The sequence below is a fragment of the Buceros rhinoceros genome, unplaced genomic scaffold (genome assembly GCF_000710305.1).
Source record: "Buceros rhinoceros silvestris isolate BGI_N320 unplaced genomic scaffold, ASM71030v1 scaffold6325, whole genome shotgun sequence".
Taxonomy (NCBI): domain Eukaryota; kingdom Metazoa; phylum Chordata; class Aves; order Bucerotiformes; family Bucerotidae; genus Buceros; species Buceros rhinoceros.
Window position 1 is genome coordinate 157,327 of NW_010413353.1, and position 25,270 is coordinate 182,596.

At 38.6% G+C, this 25,270-nt stretch overlaps 1 protein-coding gene across 1 annotated transcript in view; it reads right to left on the reverse strand.

The window, feature by feature from the left end:
- Positions 1-210: 210 nt before the first annotated feature.
- The window catches only part of GPAM (glycerol-3-phosphate acyltransferase, mitochondrial), a 27,308-nt gene continuing 2,248 nt past the window's right edge, over positions 211-25,270 (reverse strand). Inside the window, exons 3-21 of the mRNA XM_010136697.1 lie at positions 25,179-25,270; positions 22,412-22,485; positions 19,501-19,614; positions 18,125-18,274; positions 17,123-17,219; positions 16,038-16,174; positions 14,574-14,673; positions 13,674-13,886; positions 13,193-13,306; positions 11,143-11,228; positions 10,090-10,205; positions 9,347-9,417; positions 7,959-8,223; positions 7,420-7,562; positions 5,741-5,818; positions 3,068-3,208; positions 2,133-2,322; positions 1,960-2,018; positions 211-748 (exon numbers count right to left, since the gene is read on the reverse strand). The exon at positions 25,179-25,270 is cut by the window's right edge and continues 4 nt beyond it. Of these exons, the coding sequence (XP_010134999.1) occupies positions 632-748; positions 1,960-2,018; positions 2,133-2,322; positions 3,068-3,208; positions 5,741-5,818; positions 7,420-7,562; positions 7,959-8,223; positions 9,347-9,417; positions 10,090-10,205; positions 11,143-11,228; positions 13,193-13,306; positions 13,674-13,886; positions 14,574-14,673; positions 16,038-16,174; positions 17,123-17,219; positions 18,125-18,274; positions 19,501-19,614; positions 22,412-22,485; positions 25,179-25,270 (2,357 nt within the window). The 3' untranslated portion in view covers positions 211-631. The remainder of the gene's footprint in view (positions 749-1,959; positions 2,019-2,132; positions 2,323-3,067; positions 3,209-5,740; positions 5,819-7,419; positions 7,563-7,958; positions 8,224-9,346; positions 9,418-10,089; positions 10,206-11,142; positions 11,229-13,192; positions 13,307-13,673; positions 13,887-14,573; positions 14,674-16,037; positions 16,175-17,122; positions 17,220-18,124; positions 18,275-19,500; positions 19,615-22,411; positions 22,486-25,178) is intronic.

Genomic DNA, 25,270 nt, shown 5'->3' on the forward strand with positions numbered 1-25,270 from the left:
TGTGCCTGCTGACAACGTTCCTCACAACCATCTGCTACACGGTCATTATTCTCAGATGTCTGTAACTGTTATTCTCATTAGAATTTTGGCATTTATGTTAGTGTTTATGAAAAACTATGGCTTTATCCATGAAATACATATCCTGACTAAGCAACATTTTGAAACCGTTTAGTTAAAACAATAAAACTGAATTGGAATGAAAGTTACTTGTTTATGCCATAAGCTGTGTTGCCACTAAACTCAAGATCTCAGTGTTAGCTACAGATCACCAATATGTGCATTTGTGCATCTGTTACAGTCTTTAAAAGTATATGTAAAACATAACACTGATAAAACTTCATTCTTAATTTTAAATCTAATTCTAATAATTTATCTTATTTTTTTTGCAACATGTTTAATTACTTGTATCCAAAGTGTCATCTGAGTATCGCTGTATTACAACAGGACTGGGACTGTAAGAAACCCATAAATGCATACATAAGAAGGCACTTGTCTTCCAGTAGTTCAAGTCAGAGAAGGCCTTACCCAGACAGTGGCACCTTACACTTTGAGTGATTAGCAAAACGTCCCCAGGCTTTGACAGTCTCAAAACCTGTCTTCATGTCCCTGGACAAAAGGTGCTATATGTGGTCTATAACACCATGAAGCTCATGACGAATTCCAGTAGTTTTTGCCTGTTGCGCTGAGGTAGGAACGTAGTGCTCAGTTCCAAAATGGTGTCCTTTCTTTGTTTTGTCTCACTGAAAACCTAAAACACAGCACGGATATATGTAAGTATCACCATCTTAAAGGAATCCCCCTTCTTCTGTGATTTAAATTTTATGGCCTGTACTAAATTTGCCCTCATTTCCAAGGCTTTTTTTTTTTTCCCCTATCTTGGAGGCTTAGCTGGCAATGCCTTTAGATATTATTAGAATTCACTCAGTGTCGAAGACTTTCAAGTGGTATGGAAGAACAGAAACTGAGAAATACACACCGTGTATGATGAACAGCCAAATCCCAACAGCGAGGGATAAAACATGCACTCAAAAGCCATCTGAACTGAAAGCGTAAGCACTTTGAAAACAAGAACTCAGATGCTATGGTCTGAATAGATGCTGAGCAGATGCTATCTAGCTGCACTTCTGCAACAGCAGAATAAACTAGAATTAAAATGATGGATTTGGTACATGTTTTCTTCACAGCTCTTAACAGTCTACCAGAAGATACCTTTACTACAGTCTTTACTACAGGCTAACTATTGTTAGATTATTTCATACATGAGAATATAAAGACAAAGACTTCAAAACCCTTATCTAGCAATACTTTGCCTAAATGCTGACGCTTTCAAAATTATAATGCTAAGTCCCATCTGGCATTCAGGAAGTCGTGTCATCCTTACAAAAGGAAAATTCTTCATCTGCAAAATCTAGATAGGTGATTTAAAATCTAAAATGCTAGTGGTAAAGTGCAAAACCATTCCCTTATTTTAAAAAGAACATGTGTAGCCTCACGGTGGACACTGGAGGTCTGTTAGGATGGTTCCCCTGGAACATCAATAACTGCTAAGCCAAATTCAAAAAACTAATATCTTTTGAAGATTTATATTAGTCCTTCAAAATTAAATTTAGCTGTTATTAAGCACAGAGCATGCTCTCAGCCTTCCAGCATTGCCACTGATGTCAAATAAAGACACGGAGTAGCAGAGAGGAACTTCATTTCCTGTGAATAAAAATGTCTAGTCACCTAATGCTCATCTAGACAGGTTTCCTCAGGGGTAAGAAGTGCCCTGTTCTGCAGTGTGTGCTCTTCTCCTACAGCCCTGAGCCATAACGAAAGGAAATGATCAAAACTCACAACACATTTGCACAGATTCACAGATTTTAAACTGACAGTGAACAGGTTCCATGAATTGTCAAAACTGTGCTCATTATTGAAATGAAACTTAACAGTCTCCAACTTTGATCTTTGAACACTTACCCCAATTTCCTTAAAGACTTTCACTGCGTTTTTCACATGACTGTAAGTAGCACTCTCAGCTGCAGGAAAAAAAAAACAAACCAGAGATAAACAAACTGCAGTTGGATTTGGGCTACCTTGTGCTAGGAGGAATAGAGTGAACCAAATCCAGTTCCAAAACCAGTTTAACTTACCATATACAGCAACGTTCTTCTCCGTCCTGCTTATTAAGTGCCTGTGTAACTTTTGAAGGTATTCTGTCTCTGAAACAGGACCGCTAAAATTATGCACGAAGATGACAGCAGAGCTATACGCTTCCAGTAAAGGTCCCAATAACCTCTGCAGGAAAGTGATATACTGCTGGTGCTCTTGAGACTGGCTCACCTAAGAAAAGTCAACAAGAGCTTAAGTGACAGAGACCAGTGGCAACAAGAAATGATCTGTAACACACCACACAGCAGAATAGCAGCCAAAATAGTTCTAGGTACAGAGTGTAACACAGCACATTATGAAAGCATAGCCAAAAAGCAGTTTATCACGCAAGACAAAACAGGCACTGCACATCACAGATCAATGCTCCTTTTCAGTCCTCCAGGATATTAAGAACTATTTTCCTAGATAAAATTAAAGGTATCGTACTCATCTGTAGCCAACAGAAGGGTTGCCGTACATTCAGAGAGATGGATATAAGTTTCCAAGTATTAACAAGATACCCTAAGGAGTGTTTGTGTCAGCTCTGTGAGAAAACCAGCAGTATGTCTAAAATCAACATGATCAAACTATGAAGTGAAATTTAGCCTGAAAATAAATACCAGCTGGATGTGCCCCTTCCAGGGTGCATGCTGTCAGTAAAGAATAAAACATTTACGTACTAAGATGCTTGAACCCTTATCAGTTTTCATGACACTAACCATTTCCTTTCCATCTCCCTAGAAGATTTTTTAATGTTTCTTTAGCTGTTTTCCTCATGGAAAGGACAGAAAGGTGTTTCACTGACTGCAGCGAAATACAACAGACTAACACTGTGAACCAGCAAAGGAAAAAATTATCACTACCCCTCCCAAATTATCAAAGTGGTTTATATCTGTCGCAACAGGCTTCAATGTTACTAGCCTTAGGATAACATTACCTTCAGGTAGCAATCTCTCTGCTCTTCTCCAAAATCACTGTCTTCATCTTCCTCGTCGCTTCTCCAGGATAATGGCTCAGGGAGTTTTTTATCCCATTGCTGTTCTGTAAGACTGGGGCTAACATCCTCCTGATCCTCCTGCTTAAATTTAAAAGACAAGGTGGTAAACAGGTAAAAAGCCCAAATCCAGTCAAACAATAGGTTTATTTTATGATCTCATCTGACTTAACCAATCCATTCATTAACGAATATTTAATGAAAGCAGGTGAGACCCAATTATAGACACTTTCAGACAAGCAGAGAGATGAAACATTTGGTGAAGAAGACTGTTTTTCTTTAGTTTGCCTGTCACATAAAAGTGAAAATCTTCACAAGTGTTGCCGAATCTTCCTGCCAGAGGCTACACAGTAACAGTTGCCAAAAAAGTGTTTTCAGTCGTGTTAGGGTAAAAGATGAGATGCTATCTGAATGTGGACGTTGCTTATTACTGTACTACTGTTGCCTTGAAGTCAGACTAGTAAACTCTGTTTTATTATATTACAATAGCTAAAATCTCAATTAATGCAGAATGCCACAAGTTGCTATTTGGAGCGATAACTTACTGCCTCTAACGATGCTGTTCTCGCATTTGTCCCCACGTGAGATACTGGTTGGAACAGAATGAGCCCGTTTTAATCACAAAGGACCCAAATTATTTAAACCTTGATTACATTGAAGCAGGTATGTCAGAACTTCGGGTGTACAGTAACTGAGGTGCAACAGGAATTCTCCACCTTACTGGTCACTGTTTGATGCAATGTTCAATTTCAACAATGCCTCTTCAGAAACGAGTTTTAGAGACAGTAAACACACACTAGAAAGAATAAGGGAAGCCTTACGGTCAATCATTCACTATTATTTGTTTTGCTCAAAGCAGTAGAAGACTCTTCAAAGGTCTCCGGTGCTAAGTCACTGAGGGAAGACCCCCATACAATTATTCCATTTGGAAATGGGAATCAGGCATGATTAAAACCAAAGGGATTACAGGCACCTCACAGATGTGATTACTGTCATAATATTCATGACAAAGCAAGAGGCCTCTGCAGCAAATGAAGAATGGCGTCCTTCCATGCTTATACTCTGATAAAATAATTTGGGTGAAGCAAAGATCACAAAAGAAGAAAAAAAAAATACCAGAGAGATCACTGTGGTCAGGAATATTCCTTAGTTTTTGAAGTTGACACTAGAATCATGGGAAAAGAATGTTTTAAAAAAGACATGGGTCAGTCAAGCTCAATTTAATGGGAAATTTATCAATGTGTTGACGTCAGCAGTAATCCAAAATAATTAGAAGGAGCAGCAGCCAGCTACCTTTGTTAGAGAACAGGCTGTAAAAACACTTCTAACCTGTCTGAAGTCATGAAACAGCCATTGCATACAGTGTTTTCGCTGGTTATGCAAATTCTTAAAATTTTAAAAAAGTAAGCAGGCACAGAAGTTATCTAATTTAAGAAATTTACTGATGGAATATATCTCCTTTTTAAGCACTCCAATGCTGCACTGGTGGTGTATATCAGAAATACAGAAAATATTTGTATACTGCCTAATAGCTAACTATATCTCAGCTATAAACAGCAAAGTACCAGACTCAGCAACCAAAACTTATGAAACCTCGAGACAGGTTTCATGCTTGAGCAGGTAGAGGTGCTTATCTACTCCTGTTAACACCTATTTTCCTCATGTCCCCCGGCAGGGAACATACAGATTTCTTTCTAATCCTTTGGTTAGCATCCATTTTTGCATTTATCTAATAATGTCCTCAATACAATAAATTACAACACGTCAGTAGTTCAAATAAAAAGCAAGCAGTAGTAACTCCAAAGAAGGAGGATGATTAATATCCAGGTCTATCAAGTAAACAGTACCTATGGTTACAAATACTAACAGTGGAAGCATGTATCAGAAGGTATGCAGTAAAATTAGAGTGCAGCAGTGGCCCTTAACGGTACACCAGAAGCAGCTCTAGGCTCCTCTGAAACTGGACAGCTGCCAGAAGAAAGCAGCCAAATATCTAATTCTTTTTCTGTTGCTGCATTCTCACTGCCAAGGTTTGTTTACTGTGCACAAAAAAAAAAGTTTGGGAAGCAAAGGCACGCTGAGTCAGCTGCCCCCTGGTCCCCAGATTTTCTTTACACTGTACACCTCTGGCAGACTGAACCACGCTGTGACTCCAGTACATCCCTGCAACTGCAAATTGTGCTAGCAGAGGTTCATGGTAATTTCCAGATCAATGCAAAGGAATCAAAGAATGAAAAAAGATCTCGACTATGGCCTCCTGTAGAACAGAAAGTTAACATCCATGTAGCTATGCTACAATTTGAAAGGGCTTCGATAATAAAATAAATGCCCATTTTACAGAACCATATAAAGTATCTGTCTTCCTTAGTGGGTTTAATGGTACAATGAAATTATGCACAGAGTCATCCACAGCATCACAGGATGACTGTTCTGAAATGTCTGACACTTACAAATTGAAGAATGAAGTAGTATCAGTCCTGGACTTGTGGTCACAAGTAACAGCATATATTTAGAACAAGACTCACAACTAAGAAGCATAAACTATCTACAGCTGAAGTCAAGTACAAGAAAGACATACTTCAGAGAGATACTCATTTAGTATCTCTATCACCTTACCTCGGCCACCAGAAGAATGCCGTATTGTATCAGCCTTTCCACAGATTCGTGGCAAACTTGATATATCACCTGGCATGGCTGCAGAACATAAAAGAAATGCACTGAAAAAAATCACATCCATTATACCCATTACAGCAACACCAGTTCCCTCTTCAGTATGACTGTTTTAGATATAGCAATACTATTCCTTTTAAGAAACTTACCAAACTTTTACCAGCATAATCCCAATGCTTCACTCTTAGGTTTATCCTGGCAGACATTAAAAAAATTACAGTGAAATCGGATATTTAAAAGTTGTCCAAGTTTCTTGAAGAAATGGATTTCTACACTGGGGAAAAATCACATCAAATATTCTCCCCTTTTAACCACCTCTAACCAAATTTTAGTTTGTTAACAACCTGGAATAAAATAATCATAAAATCACTGAGACTCATACCAGTGATTTATTTGGAATTTAAAGGAAAGTACATTTTTAAGAAATTCCCTTGTGTGTTTTGAAATGCTGAATAAAAAAACCCAACCCCTTTTATATTGTTCATAATCATGCGGGAAATATTTTCTAAGTTAAAAAAAAAATCAATTATTAACTAACTGAAAGCAGAAAGGTTAGATGACAACTTAAGAACCCCACCATATGATCTACATTTCTGTCCAGACAAAACCAGCACATTTTGGCTTATGCTTCATTTAAAAAGGCACAAATCAGAAATGCGTACAAATTTCAAAGTCTAATTCAAGAATCTCTAGAATTCTAAGTAACTTCTACATATAAAGTCTAGCACTCAAAGTTGCAAGTATGAAGAGTTAAGTACATAGAGTGTCTGAAAACAGAGACAGCATCAACTCTGTTCTGTGTTTTGTAACAAAACAAAACCCCAAAGTCAGGCCATGTTTAAAACTGCCACTAAGTACTAGGTGCGGCATGCTGTGACTATTGCGCTCCTGTGCAAATCAAGAATATCTTTAAAATGTGGAGCCTCAGTTCCCGGTGTCATTTCAATCATCTATGCAAACCTGATGCACTGGGCACTCTCAAAGACTTGTATTTGTGTAAGTAAAAAAAAAAAAAATATATATATATTTAAACAGTTTGGGCAGAAAGCAGATAGTATTGTGACAGTCTAATGTCATAAGCAACACCAAATCTATTAGAAGGCATTACGAAGCCCAGCCTCAAGTTGTGGGCTGATGACAGAGAGAGGCTTTTCTTTCTCAGGAAAGGCCTACAGCCAGCACAGCAGAAATGCTGTGCATCACCCACTTCACCCAGCACCACCCACTACGGCACCCACATGAGCAGCAGGCGTGCACTCAAGTATGTATCGATCCCTGAACCAGGATCAACTGATTTTGTCATGCCTTGCCGAGGAAACAAGGTAGTGACAGGAGTCTGAGAAGTTAATGCACGTGTTATCTTAATGCAGACATTTATCTTTTCGATGAACTGCTCTGATGGAACTACATCCATTCAAATGTTCAGACATTTCCTTGAAGCAAATGGAAACAACGCTATCTTCCTTTTTCCAATTATATTCAGCCTCATGATACCCATTACCATCAGACTGAACTTAAGAGTGAACGTATCAGAACTGTGACATTTGAAGAAAGCGTCAATTTTAAAGTAACCTAAGCTGTTATAACAGAACAAAAAATTGAAACGTGGACAATTAATTACTTACCAAAGACACAGTAAATTCATTAGAAAGCAAGTAACACAAGCTGGCAGCTTTTCGGACCAGGTGTTCTTGACTAATCAAACTGGGAGAAACACCATTGGTACCATTTCTGTACCTCCTGCTCTGAATCGCGTGAAGACTGCAGGCTAGAGCAGAAACAAACACAAGCAATTTTTCCAGAGCTTTATAGCAAAGAAAACTTGAAACTTCTGTTTTGTCTATTTCTAGGCCTAAAAGCAGTCAAACATTACACATGCAACTGAAGAACAAAGACAGAACTGACCACTATTTTGTCTGTGTCCAATTAATGTCAGATCAAGACAAAATCTCATTAAAATACTGCTGATCAAAGCACAGGTTTTCCATGTTGGCTCAACACTCTGACTGTTACTTGCCTATGGCAGTGATGGAACACAAGTTTACTTTAAAGTTATTTTTGTTAGGGTAAACATGGGCTGAAGCAGGGAGGGAAGAAATATATAGAAGTAAATTCCATGAAAAACTGGGTTTCAAGTGTTTCCTTGGTAAACTCCAAGACTTACCAATAATGGCCTCTCTAACAAATACATGAAGTACTCCATTGCTGTAGAAGTTGAGTTCAAAGACAGCAGGTATCGTTGTGCTGGGAGTGATGAAGAACTCATTGTTCCGGCTAGTGTTTGTGATGTTTATACAGTTCCCCAACAAGTGGATGGCATGCATGACAACATCGTCTGAGTTCCCTGAAAATCCCAAGTCGAAGTCACGGGCTAAGACCTCCTCCTTCATGGAAAAGAAATCTTCTACCAACCTGGAAAGATCAGTTCCCTAGAAGTAAAACCAGAATCATACAGTGAAACAGTGTTTCTGCACAGGAGTTTATCTGTAGACAGCATAACCACGAATATAGCAAATACAAAATACACTAATTGTCAATAATCCAGAGCACAACAGTCATTATTAGAACAACTTATTTTCACAGAGGTTTTGCTGAAATAGTCCACAGGTTTTGAATTAATGCAATTACATTTTAAAGACATGCAGCTATTTGAGAGTACAAGTTTTTTGTTTGCTTGTGGTTTTTTCCCACAACCTGCAGAGACCTGAGTTGTTCATGAAGAACATGTTAGAGACATGATATTACCACTACCTATGCTAAAAAAAAAGAATGACCAGTTATCTGGGAATATTGTAATTAACAGAACTATTCAGATGGTTGCGGACATGTGGAAAAGCTTTTCCTCAAGCACTTCTTTTCCTTGTTTTTTGTCAAGAGGACTTCTGATCGCACTGTAAAATGCTTCTTTGATCCCACTACTTCAGAAAATTGGAAAGACTAGCTGACGGGAATGGTGATGTTGTCCTGGACAAGATGGATTACACATCTGACCAATATTTTTCAATTTGTTCTTGATTTATGTGCAATAAAGGCTTCAGATTAGAGGGAGAGGGAATTTCAGAAAAAATGCAAAACGCACTTGTAGGACAAAAAAATTTCTTCCAAGCTTCATGCACAGGCCTTCAGTTAAACATTACCATCACTCTGCCATCATGACATTCTAGTACCAAGGAACAGCAAAACTAACGTGAAAATTAACAGAAGAGTTCCTAGCCTGTTCAATGGTGAACGAGCTTGAGAGCTAAAAAAACAGTGTTAATACAATGAACCAAAACCATATATTCTTTACAAAAAGCATAACTACATTCTGAAATACAAACATCTATTTCCATGAGTGTTTATTATCATCATCATCAATAATGGCCTATCTTCAAAATCTTCAAGCACCCACTACTAACTAAAATACTAGCACTCAGACTGCCTGAAACCCACTTTAATTTAAACACATCTTTCTTCTTTTATTAGCATCACACAATAGTAAAATTCACACTGTTTTTTTCATTAACGAGGCCACAGAAATGTTCGGCTATTTAAGCAGCATGGAAGCCTTACCTGCCTGTGTCGGTAGAGCAGCAAACAGGCAACGATGTGGGTAGACATCACAGCACAGGACTTGTTAGCAGCTAGAGGTAAACAAGATAAACTTGTTAAGCACCTGAGAAGTTCAGAACATAACCACAAGTGAAAGAGTACCCATTACTTAAAAAAAAACCAAAACAAAACCCAACAGTGGTATTGACATAGAACTGTAGCTTCTGAATGAAATACAAAGTGTATTATATGTATATTGTAACATTAATCAAAGTAACTTGAAGAAGGCTGAGTAAAGCCTAAATGTGTACTAATCTAAGCACCATTCTGTATGCATCTCATACCACAAGTCACAGATCTACTGACTGAGGCATGCACCACAAAACCTGCAAAACCCGGCAGCACTGATCCATGCAGCCTGATGAGTTCATGGCAGTATGGTCTTAAATAATGCCATTAAGGCACTGCAATAACTTCTTACATGAAGTGGTAAGAAATCAACATGAAGATCAAACGCTCCAGAGCACAGCAAGTTCAGTATGCTATTCCGAGGCATACGCAAGTTAACAAAACAAGAATAAAAAGACTGTAGTCAATAAGAGAGCTTTTTTAACTTCGAATAGGAGGGATGGAGAATTGTCAAGAGGGCATTTGAATTCATGAAATGACTACCTGAATAAAGTAAACTGGGAAGCAAACACCACGTTAGTTCTTGCACTCGGCAAAACACAAGAGGTACCTGATAGTGACACCACAACACTTACTGAACAAAATATGCTCAGCCAAGTTGGATATCAGCTCTCTTCTGAAGGGGTCGCTGGTGACATCCCTGGAGCTGGGCAGTGATGCTTCTCTACCTTCATCCAGAGTATCATTAGGTCTGAATACAGAATAAGAATTCACATTATGACATTTAGATTTTGACTAATTTTTTTTTTTTTATATATACACTAAATGAACTACAGTGCAAAAACCCCAGTATGCAGTCTGGTAAAGGCACAAAAATGATACGCATAACAAAGCATAAGCTCCACAAAACTTTTAATATCTGCCAACTTTTCCAGATTATTTTTTTATACTAAACAACAATCCAATGTAAGACTACCAAGAGAAAAAACTGCAACCTTATCCTGTGGCTATTCATGACTTTACTGTTACTTCAACTGCACCCCACAACTCTATTCCCTTCAACGCATGTGGACAATCAACAGTGGGTTAAGCCAATCTTCCTAAAAGCCAGCTTCCAGCCCAGCCTCTTTATAAAGCGGAAATGGTCTTTTGTATAGACCTTCAACTTTCTAAGGATAAAGGACTGATTTTTCTCTCTACTAGGATCACACCGGTTTGTATAAGTCCAGCAAAACCCTCAACTAAAACATGTATCTGTGTAAAAAAATGGAGATCTAGCCCTTGAGCACAGTTTTGCAGTTCTGAGTGACAGTCACCTCCTTGAGCAATAATGGGTACTCGCTCCCAAATCCTATTTGCTTTGGAATTACAACAAAACCCACCTGAAATGTTTGTGAGGTTTAAAACCAAATCCTTAATTTTTCATTATGCCATTTTGCCCCTAAGTTATTTCACAAAATTTTAAAAAAGTCTCCTCAAGTGTATCTAAACAGAGCTCCCCAGAAAGAATGCAACTCTCATAATAAATTGCACACTTAGTCTAAGTTTCTCATTTTTCTATATGCGATTAGATTACCCTTGGGAAGTTTGAGCTCTGCTTGAAATGTAATGCAGAACGCTGAAAAGGCAAAACAGGCAAAAAAACCCCAACCTGTCCTCCCTCTCCCCAACACACATACAATCTCTACCTTGACGGAAGTATAGCTGGTAACAAAGCTTGTTCCAAAGAAAGCGGAGCAGGCACAGGTTTTTGGCTTTGGCTGTTGACATATTCCTGTTTAAAGAAGTCTTGTTAATTTTTGTACTTTTCCCCCTTTATTCTTGCATTCAGCTGACATTATTATATGAAGAAGGCAATTATTCAGAAATGCAACTGTAATTAAAAATAGCTCACACTAAAAGAGCAGTAATAAGGTCAAAGAAATTAAAAGTTTCCAACAGTTTATTTGCTTTTGATTTTGTTTTATGAAAAGGCAGACGTTCCACAACAAGGAATCCATGCTTCAAGTTGCAACAAAAACAATACCCAACCCCTGTCAGCACCCTGCTGCGAACAACTCCTCTGAGACTAGCTTCTCCATGATTAAATTAATGAGAACTGCCTTCATTAACATGAGTGAGAGCTAAGCCTAATACCCACTGAGAACCAACATGGAGACTGTAATTATTGCTTGCTGCTGCTCGCCTCCAACGCCAGGATAGGGAACTTCTCCGTAAGTACTCACTAGTGCAGAAACTCCAACTGCAAGACCTTTCGCAGTGTCACAAACTAAAGCACCCAGGAAGCAGGCAGGGTACACAAGCTTGGAATTCTTGGAATCCCAAATTTCTCATAAGCCAAATACCTCTCCTTACAGGTTAGCATTTATGCTAGTCTGTTTTCAGGACACTGTGTTCCTTCAGTTTCTACAAAGACTATGTGGGAACCTAAAGAGCCGCTTAACCTGCTGGTCAGGAAAACAGTTCCCCTCCCAGGGAAGCTGCTTAAAAGACTTTCTGAGTCGGCTCACTGTCTTCTGCTTCTAAGCCTGTTTTGTGCCACAGAACTGCAGATGCCCAGAATTAACCCCCAAAGCTCATGTCCTTCAGACAAACCTACAGTGACATAACTGTATTTTTCAATTGATGTAGTTACACTTCTGCAGATTTTGATTAAGGTATACTTCATATATGTCATTTATTATCTTTCTGAGAACAAAAATGAACACACTTACAAATGAAACCTGACAGAGTTTGCTAGGAAGGTATACAGTGATTAGCATTTCACTAGATTAAGAGGGCAGATAACCTTCTTTTCCTTATACTGATCCAAGAACAACTGTTAACTCCCTACCAAGAATAGCCAAAGCCTTCACCTTTGGAAGTGAATTAGTATCTTTTCCCTACTATGCTAATTACAATGCAGTGCAGACAGCCACAATAATTTCATGCTGTGGTAACTGAACCCTCCAAAGCTTTCCAACCTATTGCCTTCTGAGAGAAGCAGGGTAGAAAGAAGAACACCTAATCGATTTGAATAATGTTCTAGTAGATTATTGTTACAGTAGTTAATCTTATTAAAGTCACACGAAAAATAAGGTATACTATAGCAGAACAGAGATTAGTGACGTGCAGATAAGTACAGTACTAGCAGATTCTGCAAAGAGATGAGATAATTTCAGACAGATACTATTGCACCACCACATTCCCTGAGAAACTACATCACAGTATTCAGTGAACTAGCGTAACAGTTGTAAACTAATAATGAATTATGACTTTCAAAGAATATGCAGATTTTTATGTTACATTATCCAAGATAATTTTAAGGGTTACTAATTCGCTTAGCAATTTTAAAAACACCCTTCCTGAACAGTAGTGTAAGCCACTGAATTACTTAAACTAGAGAACAGTGTTCACTTTCCTTCAACTCCAAATGTCTCTACCACGTAAAGAATTACTACATGGTACAAGGATCATTTTTAAGATTTTTTTGTTAAAATAAACAAAGAGCCCCAGTGGAAATAGTTACACCGTTTCAAAACTAACATAAGTTTTTCTGTCAAGTCAGAGACTCTCTCAGCTTAACACAAACATGTCTGAAGAGTCACACATTCGCCAAAACAGGGAGACTTTTGGAGCGGACTTCAGCAGATAATGCTACTGATGACAATCCACAAAGAGAAATCAAAATAAGTGTCCCATTATTGAAACATAAAAAATGTCAAACCTTCAAAAGGATCCTCAAAATATCAAACTTACTTTTAAGGAAAACGGTTGTGCAAAATCTACTCTGACACACCCGTAGTTCTTCCGCAGCATCCTGAAGACTCCTCTAGCTATACTCCAAAGACTTTCATTCTTCTTAGGCTTGCCCTGGAAAACATAGGTGGTTGTTCTGGTTTTTTTTCCAATTTGCAATTAAAAGGTTATGTTTAAAATTAAAATGCATGCCTCAGCAGATGAAACACAGCCAAACCTTCTGACACACCTTTTAATTTCCGGTAGATCTAAAGAATTATTGTCTTCCATAGATAACCACTGGAACGTATTATTTGTTGTCATGATTTTGCTTTTAGAAGTATGTCACCTGTACCTTGGTCACATACTGACTGTCAGTGAGGTTTTGTGATTCACGGCTCTACACTCTTCAACACCAAGTACACGTGACAGACTACCAGCACATCACTTCGCTACCTAACACATTTTCCTGCACATAAACAAGTCGTTCAATTGCTCTTACCAGCTGTTCACTGTTATAGTGACCTTCAATTATGCGATCGTAGGAGATCCCCACAGGTATAATTAGGACATCAGGAGTAGCATTTGAGAAGAGAGCATCTACCACCACAGACAGAAGACCTGCTCTAGCTCCAGATGTCTTTCCACTTCGAGACCGTGTGCCTTCCAAGAATATTTCTAAAAACTGCTGCTGTCTCAATAGTTCTTCTATGTGCTGAATACAAAAAGATTGGAAAAGAGGAGAAAATAAATATTCTGTTATACTGGCAAATTCAGATTTGAATTACAGTCAGCAACTATTTCCTTTTAAAAACACTGAAAATCATGAGTTGGCATGAACACTTATGAAAAAACCAAAAGCAATAATTGATGCTTGACACAAACCCAGACCAAATGCAATTGAATTTGCATGAATATACAACAGTATAATGCCATTTGTTCAAAAACAGCATCTACAGCAACAGCTGATCTAACCGATTTGCATACATCTCTCGTTCTGGTTCCTTAGTACGTCCCATCTTCCAAGAAGCAAATACAGCTATTAGAATGAGTGGCACAAAGGATAACATCAACCCATCATAAAGAGAGACTTAAGCATTAAGTTAACAGAATCAGTGCAGATATGCCTCAGTGCAAAATAAATCAGAGAACCACAACTTAAGTTTGACAATAACTCAGAGCAGTAATTCCACATTCTTTAATAAGGATTACGCAAGGTGAAAAATCTGCTCATCCCCGGTCTGTACGTTCAAGACTTCATACATAAATGTATCCCTGTTTTGCAGCATGAAACCTAATACAAATTCAAAGCAGTAAAAAACATTCCCAGACTGCTGGAACTCACTTTCCCACTTGCCACCCGACTGAAATGTTACCTACAGAAACAAAGACAAATACGTACCACATAGAGCAAAGCTCTGTAGAGGAAGTCCTTACGACCATCGGGACTCTGGTCTAACTTTCGACGAATGAAAAACCCTCCTAGCTTGCGGATCAATGTGCTACATAATAAAGAAGAATTATACTTACTGATTTTAGTTTTCAGGGAACTACTACATGACCACTACAATATTTCTAGTATGCAGCAAGAACTGAAATTGCTTAAATTCTCAAAGACTAAAATGTATTACAGTATTTGGACATGATGGGACCACACAAATATTACTCTGTTTAACTTTCGAAACTGGTTTCTCTACCCTGTGTTGCTGTTTCACTCGCTTGACAGACCACTTACCCTGTGCAGTGATCCTGACCAGGAGATTCCTGTACACTGAGATGTTACTGACCCACAGAGCAGTTAACCTGAGCTGGCCCAAGCCTGTGCTGTGCTGCACATACAGCATGGCCTTTGTGCCTGAGTTGTACTGCACAGACCCCCTGGCTGCAGGATCAGGTCAGCCAGCTAATTTTAGTAGAGGAGCCTGCAGGAAGCTCCCATTTGGTACCAGCAATTATGCCACCTGCATGGCCTTGCCTTTATCCAACGGTACAGCAAGAACTTCTCATGAGAACATCCTTTCTGCTTGACAGAAGAAATGATGAATGGAGTTGTATTCTTCTAAGAAAACCTTATACTAGCTCTAAGGACTAAAACGTGGCAACCCTTTCTGCAGACAGGTCTGCACAGCTGCTGCGCATGGATGACAGGCCCACTAGATGCTGCACAGCTCAGGGTTGCCAGTGTCTAAGGGGACGGTAGATTACCTGTGCTACTTTCTTTCTTTATACTGCTAGCCCTAATAAATAGCATTTTGACTGATACTTTATACAGAGTCTGAATGCCTTTGTTACCGGGATCATCACAAACCAACACCTATCGGTGCAAAACACCCTCTAAAGACAAGGTATTTCCCTTTTTTCCTCACCATTTCCTGCAACATCCAGTGGCTTTTTCAGAAATCAGTTATTCCCAAATTCTGTCTCACTGGCAAAATACTACAAAAAGACCTTAGATTCTTCAGCCAACAGATATATAATTTAAACAGAGACCAAACTGGAGAACTTTCCCACAAAGTATTATTACTCAGTACTGTTGCCACCCATTAGCCAGCTCATTGAACCTGATGAAGAAGAGTTGTCCATTCACACCACTTTCTCACATACTCATCTTCCGTCAGTTACCTACCCAGTTTGAGACTCCTTGAAGAGAGGATTGTCCTTCCCTCCCCTACTTAGGCTATGACAAAATTTCTCATAAAGATTTTGTTATGCTCTCTCTCTAAGCAGGTAATAGGAACCAGATAAATTCTCCATGACAGCACAGTAACACTCAGATTATCTTACACTTGAACATAAGATACATAGTGCAATAGGTCACCTGAAGATCCCCCACCACAGCCTTTTTCGATTAAGAGGAGGTAATTACCTGAAGATGGGGATGTTGAGATTGTTCCCTGCAGCAATGTAGGGTGCTTTGATGTTATGGCAGAAAAGAATGAATGTAAGGAGCAGGTAGTCTATATGGGATTTGTGAACAGGCAAGAAAATGAGAGGCAAATTCATCTATGGTAGGGAGAGAAAGAAAAAACCAGAGAAGACAGTTGGTAAGAAATCTGGAATATTACTCCTTTTCTAAAATCCATCATCGAGATTACTAGCATCATATCAGAACTGATGGTATTTTCCGGTTACCATCACTCAGTTTGCTTACTTCTGGTATTCATTCAGCTGTAACAAGAACATTTTAGTCAGCTGTACTTCTTAATTTACACAGACTGTAGTTTTTAGTTATAGGCATTGCATTAATGATGACTAATATTCCCAGTTTCTTCACACTCACAGTATTGAGACAACAATCAAACAATTAAAGATATGTGGACAATCATCAGTGTCACCAAAGTACTGCCCTTTCTTTTAGGATCTATGAACAGTAGGGTTCCCAAACACTGTAATCAAACGATAACAGAATATATTAGGAACCTTTTTTGTTTCTTTCATGTATCTAATCCATTTTTCTAAGGTAAACCCTGCAAAATTAATCAATTCCTTTGAGCATAAAGAAAATGGCAGAATTTAGCAGTTGCAATGATCAATTTCAACAAATATTGAAGGACTGAGAACAGATTGCTAGTAAGAAATAGGAAAAATTTATTTCTTAAAGATCTTTATTCCAAATTAAAGCAAGAGTGAAAAATCCTAAACAGACCTACTAATTCATTACTGTGTGCCTCAGCACAAAAAACAGATAATGCTGGATGCAGTTTTTCCAAGACAATCATTCAGCCTGATAGTTAAACTTTGATCCTGAAACAAAGGTAAAACCAGAGTTCACATAGTATTTTAGGTTACATAACTCAAAGAGCATTATATTTCACAGATACAAGACAGTTCTGTCTACAATCTGTTTATCACACAGACTCAGAACTTTCCTCAAAAGAGGAAGTGCTGTAAACATTAAGAGAAACTACATCAGAAATCTACTGTACTAGATTCTTTCCCAACCTCCCTTACCTCTGTTGCTGCTTTGACCATTTCTATTTGTCCTCTGTGGATTTGAATATTCCAGAAAAAGCTGTTAAACAACTTCAGCAATACCCAGCCAGTCAACCTGAAGCAAGAATAGAGAAAACTCAAAAAGCTTCATTCATTTCCGCCTTCCCTTTATATTGCTTCTGTATGACTAAAGGCGAAGCCATAAAATCTAATTACCTTACATTCAAACAAAATTATTATCAAATCCAATTGCTAAACAAGTTTTTGCCTATCACCTAGGACACATTTAGTAACCACATTTCAGCCTCCTGCAGTTACGACACAAAACTTGTTAATGTCAGCCTCAGTGAAGGCAGTTCAAAGGCCAGAGACCACTTTACATATGGAGCGAGTTAATGGGGAGGTCCTAAGATCAATCATAATAATTAAGCTAGTTAGGTGACATGTTAGGTGACAGCATGTATCTGGTCTTGTGGGAGAACTTAATATAGTTATCAAAAATTATAGGGTTTACAACACAAAAAGTTGGTGAAGGGAACGAGGAACGTAACAGAGACAAACTCATCCCTAGTAGTAAAGGTAAACACCACAATAGAAGACTTTATCTAAAATAAGACTCTCTCTGAGATATTTATAAATACAGGTTATGATATTCAAAGAGCTACTGGAAAAAAAAATCTTTCACAGTCTAAGACGCTGCAGCTATCAGCCTGAAACTACAAAGGATACTAATACTGGTCTAAGCATTAGTACCAAACCTAGTTTCAGGAGAAGGAAAAAAAAAAAAGTCTGTACTTAATGTTATCATAAGATTTATCTCTTGAAAAGGCAGAGGGTTTCTGCTGCATGTGAAGAAGTGTAAGTGCCATTTCATTCATTAACACTAGAAAAAGGATTTTTATGAATAATGTATTATTTTTTAGAATAATTAGTCATTTTTTACAAATAACAAATTAGTCATCTTTTACAAATTATTCTGCTGGAATAATACAGAGAGAGCCTGGCCGCCATTTTTCTTACCTGATTAAAGCAGGTGACACATTTGCTACCATTTCCTGGAGAATTTTCCTAGCTTTTTTCTTCACTTTGTTGAGAGCTTTAGGATCTGTTTGAGCAAAACTACCTGGAGCACTTGGTTCAGAAGCTTCATCTACAATGGCCTTCTGGACTCTGAAATTAAAAAGTAAAACCTATGAGACGGTCCCACAACAGAAGAGTTCAAGACACAGACAACAACTTTTGGGAATGAGCTATGTATTACTACAAGAGTAACGTGCAGGCATAAAAGAACATGGACACTGTAGTACTGTGTACTCCAAATGCATTAAATTTAATTCAGTAGTGTTCTAAGCTCTGATTAAATAGGTGGATGATGGATGAACGTGCTCAAAGTTGACTGTATAAAACAACACAGGTCAGCAGGTGACAGGTACTGCTATTAAGTGACTGTCAGTTTTCAGAACTTGTTAATAAGGTTAAAAAAGCAGAAAAAACAGCTGGAATCTTCTCTTTGTTAATATTTTCTTTTTCCTGCCATAGCAGTTTCAGTCACCTCATTAGACAGATTTATGCAGTTGCTATTTTGCATTTCTACAATACTTTCTCACTTGAATTCTCAGTTTTACAAAGTGTATCTAAATTTTACATGGTCTATTTTCCCTATTTATAACATATCCGAGAAAGATAAAGTGGTTTAATACACCATCACTGTGGCACAACACAGTCTGCTTTACTTTTCAAAAGTAACAGTCACCTTCAGATGACACTAAAAATTCAGAAGAGTTAGGAATGTTAATGTAGGCAGTGTGTGCCCTCCGACAACAGCAGTGTCAAGGAGTGGACATGTGGTTGAATTTCTTTGTGTCCAGGGAAAACCAACACTTTAATAGCTAATCAGGGGTTCAATGTGCCATTTAAAATTCTGTGTATGAAAGAGAAAACAAGCTCCACAAATTAAAGGGTGGGTATTTCATTCTATAGTCTTTTTCCAGTTTTGCCTCACACTCTTGGTATTCACTCAGGGTACTCTGAAATGCTGCTTTTCTACTATTTCCGAAACACTGACAATTTCTGATGACTGCAGTATGACTTTAGTGATAATGAGCTACATGAATTCAATAAAGAAATGTCTGAAGAGTCCCCATGTAGCAATTTATTTTTCTGTGTACTACCTGCTGTCCACCCACTATGTATGATTCATTTGGAGATTTGTAATTCTGAAGAGTAAAAAAGGGGAGATTAAAACAGAATTTGCAAGCTCCAGTCCTGAAATCATACTCTGAAGATACTGTATCTTCTAACATTTTAAATAGTCTTTCAAAACCTGCATTTCCAAATTCTTAAATCACATGATAATGTCAGTCATGAAAGAAACAGTTTAAATTGCATAAACGTACCTGCCGTTATTCAGCACATTTTCTGTCAGATTCTTGGCGAACATTCCCTTGTGAACATCCCTCCCTTGCACAAAAAGGACATAACAAAAGCGTCTTGCAAGCCACCCTCTGTACCTACAAAAATATGAAGCATATTTAAGTATGGCCGTCAAAATATTTCATTGAAAAAATATTAAGAACACTTAAAAATACAATTAAGAAGTTAAAGGAAGTAAAGTTTAAAGCCTATAAGATTCTGTATCTTCTACTAAATTGCCAGTATGTTAAAATGTGATGGATGAAACAGCTGATGCGTAGCACAAAATATCTGAGACAATGGAGATCTGCATTACTTCAATTCAGGGTGATACTGGTCACAAACATCCCCAGTATCACAGGAAAGTAGCAGAGGTGCTGCTGATTTACGATTCAGCTTTCCACCCAGGAATGTAAATGCCCAGCTGAGAGGTTCACCAACTTCTTCAGGAAACACTGGGTCCTCTCGGGAAAGCTGTTCGCAATGTATGCACAGGGTAAACTCTCACGGCCACTTTTGAAAATACATTTGCAACAGCCACCAACACTAACACTTCTTTGGTAATCTCTTCTTCCTTTCTAGTGTTTTTAAACACCCAGCCCTATGTGCCATCTATGTACCTTCTCCTTGCAAAGTTTTAACAGAAGAACCACTAAATATCTGTAAATATCTCTATGCATTTAAGTAAGGCAACTCAGCTTATGTGGCCAGTCTCTTCTTTTTAAATTAACCCTGTCCTCTTTCTGTATCATATTATCAGCATTCACCTGAGAAAATGTTATTTTGAACAGTTTTCCTAACATCACAGAGACACATGTGACAGAGGAAGGGCTCCAGTTCCCAGCAATGAACATTCATTACTATTTTCTCTCCTCACCAGCCTCACTCACGAGGCCAGGAATGGACAAGCCACCATTCATGCTGGTCACTCCACAAACTAAACAGACCTGGGACTCCCAAAGAGCAGAGCTGGTGTGATGGGGCAGAATTAACAGTCAGAAGAAGGAATTAAATTCTGGCTATTCCTAAGACCAGAGTACTCCGTACTATGTCAAAACCCTGTCCTGAGGACTGCTGGCACAATGCACCACTGGTGCTCCAGTGAGCATCCCAAACCGAACTGTGTGCTCATGTTGGTTTCCATGCTGGAGTGCTGCCAAGGTCTCGCTCCTTATTGTCACCTGAGCTACTGATCTTGGCTGTTAAATGTCCCTACCACATTTCAGTAAATTTATACATGTGTTAAAACCAGCTAGGAAAGATGAGAAGGAATTTACACACTGCAAAAGGCCAAACCACCCGAGAGCACAGGCCACCCACACTCACATTAAGGTGAGTGCACACGTACAAGCCATCACACAGCCTGACATGTAATGGTTTATACAAATATTCAGACCGTCTCGGAGGAGAAAGAATTTTGCTATTCAAGTTGTCAGGGAAGTAGACTTGTCACACTGGTTTAATCGCTTTTCCATTTTCCCTTCTTACTGTGGTCTGAGAGCCTTACTGAATTTTTTAAAAAGTGAAGTTATGAATATGCTTCTTTCTGACAACAATTTTAGTAACCAGGAACATATCACTGCAACGGCATACAGCTATTGCAGGGATCTAACAGGGTATAAAGGCTTCCACATTATTTTACAGCTTAAGTTTTTTCTAATTGTACTATGTCGTATCTGTTTTCTAATCATGTGGCAATGATAGAAGACAAAAACTACACAGAATAGACCCTGTCAGAAAAAGGCTGTGGTACTGTCTCAATACAGGTACAGTTTCCTAGCAGTTAAAGAGAATCACTCTTGCCTTCTAAGGCCAAGAATCTGTGACTATGTAACCCCATGGGACCTCATAGTGTCATTAAAATTGTCATTTTCAGACTATAATGACATTCTGAGCTAAAGGCATTTTATTTCAGAGAAACTCATTAACCCATATTTTATTGCCCTTATATTTCTAATTTAAGTAATTCTGACCATTCAAAACTATTCAAGCGTTGGACTTTTGAAACTAATTTTTAAAAAAGTTAAACACTATTATCTGGGTTTTTCTGTATTCTAAACTACAAGCTCAACTCTTCAACAACCATAATTAATTCAAATTGAATAAAGAACTGTCTCCAACATTAGCTTCCTCCTTCTCAAGCACAGCACAATGCTGCCTTTCTTCCACTCAGACACTTTGGCTCATTTCTTTCAGGCTGCTGGCCTCTCTTTGTTTGCTCTAACTCTACAACAAACACCGCAGGACCTGCTTATGCTAATGATTACTGTAAAAACCTTTAGCAAGCATTATTAACTTCTCAAAGAACAAAATAAAGATTTTTGTGTATTACCAGTATTTTCATCCCAGAACACAAGATATATTTCCAATATATCTTATAGTGCAAAGATACATCACCATTTTCAGGCTACAGACACCACCCTTCAGGAGCTGCACTCTGCCACTAAGGCAAAGGAGAGACGGTCTCACAAGACATGTTCAGATTTAATTGTCATTAGTGATAATAGTCAACACCTAAATCATGAGCCAGATATGCTCAGTAAACTAAAATGCAGCCTGAACTGATTCTTAATTGTGGGAATAAACCTGCTCCTCTCAGCACTGTGCTATGGATGATGCCATTTGTGCTTAAGGAGAAAGGATTTAAACATGCTCTGCTTTTTGTGGAATAGGTTTGACCCTTGCACTCCTTGTCTGTAACCCCAAAGGACTTTGCCCAGCTCCCAGATACACTCTATCGGATTGAACAAATACATTACTTTCCCCAAGTCAGCAACAATTCCTGCATTTTAGGACAGCAATATATATTTGTTCAGTCCAGATTATCCTAGAGATTCCCCCTGTTTTAAGATCAGAACACAGTGAAATTAAAAAACAAAAGACTTGCTACATTACCTTGTATGTGTTTCATTGATGTATATGACATTACGTAGACCCAAAGAAGGAATACTAGCATTGAAGAAGTTATCCTGTAAAACAAGTAAGAAACCAGACTGGTGGACTATTTCATTACGTAAGGATAGTTGTGTCTTTACATCCATCATAACATTTGAGATAATGCAATGTTTTTCACCTCTACTATAAACAAAAGCCACAGGAGAGAAGTGCTGAACTTGCTTCTGAAGTATGCACAAACTGCTTTACTGCTTACAGAAATGGTAATATTTTATCATATTCTGAGCTAATATAAACCATAACACAGAACTCATCTTTGAGACAGAACTTTATTAAGCCACATTCAGCATCAGCATAACCACGAGCCTTTGGATGCTCTGTCTGTGGCATCCAGTTTGTGGCAGATCAGGCAGCAGCCCAAGGGTCAGGATATACATCCATAGTTAGGGGACAAATCTCCGCATTCCTTCCCTGCCTGAACAACTAACTCAACCCAGCCTTCTACCTCTCTAGTACAGTCTCTACATGTCAGGCTATTAACTGTTCTGGGATGAGTTCGGGAGCAGTTCCACATGGGATAAACAACTATTTCTTGGCAGGAAGACCGAAACTTTAATCTTCCACATTCCAAGTAAGTACCTTGACCAAGAGGCTAGTTTCCTTCTGCCCAAATAATATTTAATTATAAAACTGGTACCATGCCAACAGTGAATTACAGCTAAAACCACCAGGACTGTGCATGCCAAGGATGACAAAAACAGGACAGTGAAGGAGAAAGATGGTTACTAACAACAGCATAGCTGGAAAACAGCCTTATTACCAATGGGAGTCAGATTTGTTTGTATTTTGTATAGGACTCATCATTTGCCACAAATTAAAATACATGAACATTCAATGTCATTTGCAGATCAAGTAGAAATTATTGGATACAGTGGGAGCACAGAGTCTTTTGCCTCATGGTAAAGCATAACCGAGTAGTACATGCAACCAACAAATTGCTGCTCTAGGCTCTTAAAATGAAACTTCAGGTAATACTAATTTCTTTGACTATTCACTGGTAATTCTTTTGTGGATCTGAAAGCTGATGAAATGTTCTGGCAAAGAGAATTTAAATGGTCTCCCAAAAAATTAGCAACAAAGTATCGCCAAACAACCCAAGCCCACTCCAGTGCTCTATAATGTAAGGTTGAAACCTTGCTTATGCTCCAGCTGCAATGTCACGCTTCAATTTTTTCTTTCTTTAACTCTTCCCTGATCCTGAGTCAGGCAGAGGACGTGGTTCTGTAAGACCAAGTGGGCTGATACAACACCTCCCTGCTGCAGTGAGGAAGAAGCCCAGCTCCCACCACCACGTCTTACCCTTTCCCACTGAACACTCTCCCTCGTCTCCTAACCTATATCACCTCTAGATTCATTGCACCCCTTAACAAGCCAATTCTGTTCAGGCAAGGCAGAAAACTAAGACAGCCAGACTAAATGAATAAATAAAGCAGGTAGTTTTCTGCTTGGTTAGTGAACTTAATCAGCCCCCAGGAGAGCAGGAAGAGGGACAAGAGGGAGAAGCAGCAGAACTTCCCACTCATAGCACTGCCAAGCTGTTAGTTTGGCCAACACACAGAAGGAAATCTGTCTCACTCACCCATCCCTTTTCCTTAACAGAAAAGGCAACTCAAGAAAAAAAAAAAAGTTAAGTATCTGGAGTCTAATGAGAGGACCTGGTTTGTTATTGGCTGCTGTAAGGACAGTATTTTCTCCTTGTGGCAAAAGGTACTAAAAGGCTTAATCAGGTTGTGCCCCTTTCTTAAGATAGTTAATTAGTTTTTTATAAAATGGACAAGATTTTTATTTTTAAAGCATAACTCCCAACTTGAGAGGAACAGCCTAATTACTAACAGACTAACTACTAAATGTATAAAGCCCCAAGTTGAGAATTCCTACGCAACTTCTATTCCGGCATAGGAACAGAGTGAAATAACAACTTTTCCTTGGTCAAAACAACAAGCAAACTGTCACTCTAGTCCAGCCAGTCATGGAGCTCAGCGCAGGAGTAACTGAGTGCAATTTAAAGCCCAGGGTGTTGTATACCTAGTCAAATTACATGATGATCTGGCTGCAGACTATGTTATCCATTTATCAGCATTTTGCATCTTCAGCCTACAGAAAGCCTGCCCAATGCAGTTCAATAAAGTTCGTGTTTTACATCAGCTTGCGCAACCTCTCTATAGCCACCATCTTGACACTGCTGCCAGCAGACAAATATCCCCCACCCTAACTGGCGCTCCTTGTTCCCGGGCTGGGCAGAGAACTCAGGAATCAGCCAGGTGTGGAAAACCAACCTGCCTTCTCAAGCGCAGGTTGATCTCCTCAAGTTTGAAGTGAAGCATATAGTTTACTTTCAAAACTGTACTTAATCTGTGGATAGAGACTTAAGTGTCCTAAAAGTAAGCCTTATGACTTTTATATAAACTAAATTATTTATCTAGTTGAGCAAACAACTTTTCCTATACAATTTCCTAGTGCTAATTCTGACAAGCTGGTGAGTTTTGTACAAGGAATAAGCCTGCACTGAAAAGTGGGAGACAAAGTATCACAATATGTCTGTGTCATCCACTAATTCTACAACCACAAACAAAGGTGGAAAATTTTACTTCTTTATGAGGTAAGAACGTTGTGACCTTAATTTGGAAAGTAAGGAAACTACTGAAAACTTCATTACACTGCAACTATGCATTATTGTCAAATGTAATCCAGTCCATAATCTTCTTACCCGGCTCTGGGGAGTGCATACATAGCAACATCGTCCCACAAAAGGCCTCTTCCTGCTCAGCAGAGCCTCCTTCCATTTTAATGTGGCGGATC